The sequence below is a fragment of the Sceloporus undulatus genome, chromosome 1, assembly GCF_019175285.1.
Source record: "Sceloporus undulatus isolate JIND9_A2432 ecotype Alabama chromosome 1, SceUnd_v1.1, whole genome shotgun sequence".
Taxonomy (NCBI): domain Eukaryota; kingdom Metazoa; phylum Chordata; class Lepidosauria; order Squamata; family Phrynosomatidae; genus Sceloporus; species Sceloporus undulatus.
The window spans coordinates 2,286,702-2,293,080 of record NC_056522.1 but is presented as its reverse complement, the minus strand read 5'-3'; the positions used below and the strand labels follow the sequence as shown (position 1 = coordinate 2,293,080).

Genomic DNA, 6,379 nt, shown 5'->3' with positions numbered 1-6,379 from the left:
ATAATAATAATAATAATAATAATAATAATAATAATAATAATAATAATAATAGACACCTGCATATTCAAGAGTGGGAGAGAGGCTTAGGGTTGCACCATTTCCAGGAGTGTTTCCTGAATGGCTCAACCATTTCCTCACTCGCAAAGAGCGTGCTGAACTCCTCCGATTCCTGCCGCCTGATGCCCCATGCATCCCTTCTGTGCAAACAGCATTAATTAAATGTGTAAAAATATATACTCACAATATGTAAACCTGCTCACAGTAATCTAAATTGACAGCGTGGCTAAATATATTTATTTCTTGGATTTTAATTAAACCCTCCAGTGCCTGAATTTTTAAACATGCTGTTCCCTCCCTGCGGAGTTAGATGCATTTATTGTGCAGTGCAACACTTTTGTTGAATGCTCAGCAGAACCCAGACATTAGCTGAGCCATAGCATTAAGAAGGAAACAAATATGCAAACCACATATGTATGTGCCATGCACCTTCACATGGAGTGCACATGTGCTTCCGTGCACCATGAACACACACAGAGGCATGGTGAAACATGGAATTGATGGTGGCCATTCCACATCAGACAAAAATATTTGCACACATTAAGGCTGCATCTGCACTGCAGAAATGATGCAGTTTGACACTGCTTTAACTGCCATGGCTCAATATTCTGGGATCCTGGGATTTGTAGCTTTGTGAGTTATTTGGCATTCTCTCTCAGAGAGCTCTGGTGCCACTACAAATGACAAATCCCAGGATTCCATAGGATAGAGCCATGACAGTCAAAGTGGTGCCAAACAGCATTGTGAAGTTGAAGGCTTTCACTGCTGGCATTCATAGATTTTTGTGGGTTTTTCGGGCTATGAGGCCATGCTCGAGAAGAGTTTATTCCTGACTTTTTGCCAGCAGCTGTAGCTGGCATCTTCAGAGAATGCTGACATGGAAGACAATGGGGTATATGTGTGTGTGTGTGTGTGTGTGTGTGTGTGTATGTGTGCACGCGCGCACACACACACACACTCTGTTGGTTGAGAAGAAGTGATTTATATGTTAATCTGTGTATTGTTCTGTAGTTGAATGGCAAGGCCTCAGGATGCTTCGTTTTAAGAAGGATGTACAGGGAGCCAGTGTGGTGTTGCAGTTTGAGTGTTGGATTATAACTTTGGAGACCAGGGTTCGAATCTCCACTCAGACATGAAACCCATTGGGAGTCCAAGTAGACCACAAACTGAACATGAGTCAACAGTGTGATGCAGCAGCTAAAAAGGCCAATGCGATTTTAGGCTGCATCAGTAAAAGTATAGTGTCTAGATCAAGAGAAGTAATAGTGCCACTGTATTCTGCTTTGGTCAGGCCCCACCTAGAATATTGTGTCCAGTTCTGGGCACCACAAATCAAAAAGGACATTGAGAAACTGGAGCCATGTGTCCAAAGGAGGGCGACTAAAATGGTGAAGGGCCTGGAAACCATGAAGCCCTATGAGGAACAACTCAGGGAGCTGGGGATGTTTAGCCTGGAGAAAAGAAGATTAAGAGGTGATATGACAGCCCTATTTAAATATTTGAAAGGATGTCATATTGAGGAGGGGGCAAGCTTGTTTTCTGCTGCTCCAGAGAATAAGACACAATGAAGCAATGGATGCAAGCTCCAGGAAAAGAGATTCCACCTAAACATTAGGAGGAACTTTCTGACAGTAAGAGCTGTTCAACAGTGGAAGATGCTTCCTTGGTGTTTGGTGGAGTCTCCTTCCTTGGAGGTCTTTAAGCAGACGCTGGATGGCCATCTGTCAGGTATGCTTTGATTGTGATTTCCTGCATGGCAGAATGGGGTTGGACTGGATGGCCCTTGTGGTCTCTTCCAACTCTATGATTCTATATCGCTGCTTTCTACCATAGTTTCTGACTGCACACAGTGTCTTGTCGGGGCACCGTCTTCCCTCCCATGCACAGTGTGCGTATTTGCAGAGATCTCCCATCCATGGAGTGTGGCTCATATCATGACCTCCCCACCAGTGGATCACGTAACCCAGAGAGCAAGAGACCCTGTCATTTTGCAGGCGGCAGTCCAAGCTCACCTTCAGCTGTGGCCAAGTGCACACCTGCTCTGCGGGGAGTTTCTCTTCTCTGTAATCCTTCCCTTGGGGACACGCACTACAGAATGCATCATGAATGCTGGAAAAGGAAAGAAAAATAACAACAGAGGACCAGGTCAGCAACATTTATGCTATACAGTACTACTGGAGCTGTTTTGGTTACCATGCTGGGACATTCATATTGCTTGTGGTTGTTGAGGTTGTTGAGGATGTAGCACACTTGTTTTCTGCTGCTCCAGAGAATAGGACCCATAGCACTGGATGCAAGGTACAGGAAAAGAGATTCCATCTGAACATTAGGAGAAACGTCTTGACAGTAAGAGCTGTTTGACAGTGGAAGGCAATGTCAGGGAGGATGGTGGAGTCTCCTTATTTGGAGGTTTTCAAACAGAGGCTGGATGGCCATCTGTCAGGGATGCTTTGACTGAGATTTCCTGCATGGCAGAATAGGGTTGGGGGGGTTGCCCTTGGGGTCTCTTCCAACTGTATGATTCTATGATTCTGTGATTCTGTGAGAGACTTAGGGAGCTGGGAATATTTAGCCTGGAGAAGAGAAGGTTGAGAGATGATATGATGGATGTCATATTTTGGAGGGAGCAAGCTTGTTTTCTGCTGCTCCAGAGAATAAGACACAATGAAGCAATGGATGCAAGCTCCAGGAAAAGAGATTCCACCTAAACATTAGGAGGAACTTTCTGACAGTAAGAGCTGTTTGACAGTGGAAGATGATTCCTTGGTGTGGCAACCCCATGAGCAAAACCATGGGGTCGCGACCCTCTCTCAGGATAGCAATGCTCATCAAGATTGAAACGTGGCAGTTCTACTGGCAAACCATAGGACTTCGACCTTCTCTCGAGATGACAATGCTTTATCCATAATTAGATAGATAAGCCCATGTTGATTCGGCTGGCTTAGCTGGTCTCCATATCCTGCTTCCTTGCCTCAAGAGCACGCACCAAGCATGCACTGATCACGCACCTGTCATGCCAGTCCGGTGACCTAGGAGCAAGGCTATCATCAATGATTGTAAGGAAGACAATGGACGGAAGTAAGCAAGATGACAATAAAAGGCCCAGCCAAGAGCCTGGCTAGGAGGAAGGCTTGAAGGAGTCTTGTGCACCCCCATTCTGTCTCTGCGTCTCCTTGCTGCAACAGCTTGGAGAGTGATGGAGCGTCCTGCCTTGGAGGTCTTTAAGGAGAGGCTGGATGACCATCTGTCAGGGATGCTTCGATTGAGAGTTCCTGCATGGCAGAATGGGGTTGGACTGGATGAATCAACTCTATGATTCTATGGCCCCATTCATACTGGGGTAAAAGACATGGAGGGAACTGGGATGATCCGGATGCCCCTCCCCCGAATCGCTCCATTAGCAAGTGCCCACTACAAATTGAAATCGAATGCATTTTGACAGAAATCGAATGCATTCTGTAGATTGGCCGCTGCCAATCAAGCTATCGTCATGGTGACGTTTGCAGGGCATCGGGGGAAGTGTCCTCCCTTTTTAAAGAGCCAGGCACAGGGGTTTCAGCGGCTGAAGCAGGGAGAGAGATGCCTCTCTCTCTCTCTCTCTCTTTTAATAAACCTGTGGGCTTTTGGGTCAGATCTGCCCCTGTCCCAGGCAAAGGATGGGATTGCCATGCATTTTTTTAATGCTTTTAAAAGCAACATTAGCTTTCCCTTTGCTTCCCTTGCTGTATCTGCTCAAGAAGACAAATCATGCGCATATTTGCTCAAAAAAAATGGTTAAAAATGTAACATTGATTGTTTGCAACATTTGTAGCTTCTCCCTCTGCAGAAAGCAAGTGCAAGCCTGGCTCCATCTGCCTCTGGAATAGAAACCATGCGCATGTGCGCTCAAAAAAAATGGTTAAAAAATTGTTTGAATTTGAAAAGGGGGGGGGGTTGCCTGACATGAGCTCCGTGATTTTTTCCTCCTGCAAGGGAAGGAATGCCCAGCGACAGAGGGCTTTGGGCAGGGGATGCAGGGAAAAGAGGCTCCTAAAGAATGCCTTCCCTTGCTCCCTTCTTCCCAGGGCTCTTTCCTCCTCCCCCTCCCCTCCGATGAGGGGAGGAAATGCCTTGCCCTTTGCCCACCCTCTGACCTAAATCCCTCCCTCAATTTGCCTCGATCGTGATCGAGGCCAAAGTTCTCATTCCCAGGACCCGGGGTTTTTAAAAAGAAACGGTATTGGCGGCGATTTCAAAAGACCTGGGCTAGGGGCCTTTTAACACGGAACGGGTGTGCAAGCCCCAGATTCGCTTGTGAGAGATTTGGGGTGAGTAGGAACTTCACGTGATTGAATCGGTTTCAAAACCGATTTTTTTTGTAATGTGAATGGGCCCTATGATTCCATGTCCATAGAAGAAGAACCCACCACTTCTCTAGGCAATTGTTCCATTGAACCACTCTTGCTATCAAGACAATGGCAATCTACCCACCTCTACTTTACAGCCATTAGACCTGGTCCTACTCTCGGGGCAGCAGAGTCTAAACCTGCCCCTCTTCTCTCGAGGTATTTAAAGAGTTAACCATGTCTACTCTCCTTCTTCCCTCCATCAAGCTGACCATGCCCAGCTCCTTCAACCTTTCCTTCTGGGTTTTGTGTCAACCCGGATGCCCCTCTCAGAACCTATTCCAACTGGTGCCCAGAACTGAACACAGCACTTTGAAATGAGGCCTGAGCAGCACAGGCCTTCTCAGCCATGGAAACCCAGCTGGGTGGCCTTGGGCAAGTCACACTTTCTCAGCTTCAAATGATGGTAATGAAAAACCTCTTTTGGCGGTGGGGAACCAGCATGGTGTCAGAGTTTCAGTATTAAAATTGCCGTAGCTCAATGCTAGCAAATTCCGGTGTGTGTAGTTTTGTGAGATAGTTCTCTGATGTCACAACAAACTACAAATCCCATGATTCCCTAGCATTGCGTCATGGCAGTTAAAACAGTGTCAAACTGCATTTATTCTGCAGTGCAGATGCAACCTACATTACCTTTCATGCATAGGTAAAGAGCAGGAGTAAAAAGTAAAATTGGAGATGGACTTACCGAAGGATTTCTCTCTTGGTGAGAAACGTCAGCACCTGCACCAAACCACAGAGAGAGAAGGATAGCACATGAGTCCCTCTGCCTCACCTGTTTCCAGGCGCATAAGGCAAATGCAAAGGCCATGTGGAAAATATACATTGGTGTTTTCCCCAAAATACATTTGCAGCACTTGGCCCTACTTTAACTGCCATGGCTCCCTCCTGTCTCACCAAACAGGTCCAAAGGAGGGTGACTAAAATGGTGAAGGGTCTGGAAACCATGCCCTATGTGGAGAGATGATGACGATGACGGTGATGATGATTGGGCAGCTTTGTGGGCCTGACTGCCTGCTCACCTGATATTCTTCTAGCTCCCCTTTCTTCATGGAGTTGCTTGAACACAGCCCCATGCTTCTTACCGGAATATCGATGACCAGGAGAAGCAGAGGAAAATGGAACCAAGCCTCTCGTAACCCTTAGTAACCAGGTACACAGACCAAGAATAAATCAAGGGAGCATCATCTTTCATAGAATCCTAGAGACGGAAGAGACCCCAAGGGCCATCCAGTCCAATCCTCTTCTGCCACGCAGGAACTCTCAATCAAAGCATCTCTGACAGATGGCCGTCCTGCCTCTGTTTAAAGACCTCCAAGGAGTTAGACTCCACTCTCCGAGGGAAGAGTGTGTTCCTCTGTCAAACAGCCCTTACTGTCAGGAAGTTCTTCCTAATGCTCAGCTGGAATCTCTTTTCCTGGAGCTTACATCCCTTGTTCTTGGTCCTGTTCTCTGGAGCAGCAGAAAACAAGCTTGCTCTATCCTTTTGTGATAACAAGAGTGGCTTTTGACTCACCTGAGCCTGATGCATGTAGACCCAATGGATGCTGATAGCCCCACTGTCTTTGGGGTAGTGAATTGCCCTTGGATCTTAGTGTGAAATTCAAAGCATCAGTTCAAGGTACTGACCCTATTTGGGAGATTAGGTAGGTTCCCTACCTGCCATGGCTCCTTTAAAAGTTCAACTTAAGAGTGGACTAGCCACCTGGCTGCCCGGCTTACAGCCATTACATTGACTCCTTTGGCTTGCATCACAGGGGTGACCACTCTTTCAGCCTTATGGGATATACCCAGTTTCTCCCATTAGGTTTTCTTCATTGCTAAAGCTTCAAAGGCTACTTGCGTAGCCAGATGTAAATTGTTAGGGCTGCCAAACAGGATAACCTATATTTTGCCATCCTATATCTGAATGGTTGTGTTGTCATTGTGTGGCTTGA

The 6,379-nt window shown here is 46.6% G+C and overlaps 1 protein-coding gene across 1 annotated transcript in view; it reads right to left on the bottom strand.

The window, feature by feature from the left end:
- CIB4 (calcium and integrin binding family member 4) overlaps positions 1-5,518 on the bottom strand; it is an 18,891-nt gene extending 13,373 nt beyond the window's left edge. Inside the window, exons 1-3 of the mRNA XM_042446719.1 lie at positions 5,465-5,518; positions 5,131-5,165; positions 2,070-2,166 (exon numbers count right to left, since the gene is read on the bottom strand). Of these exons, the coding sequence (XP_042302653.1) occupies positions 2,070-2,166; positions 5,131-5,165; positions 5,465-5,518 (186 nt within the window). The remainder of the gene's footprint in view (positions 1-2,069; positions 2,167-5,130; positions 5,166-5,464) is intronic.
- Positions 5,519-6,379: the final 861 nt, after the last annotated feature.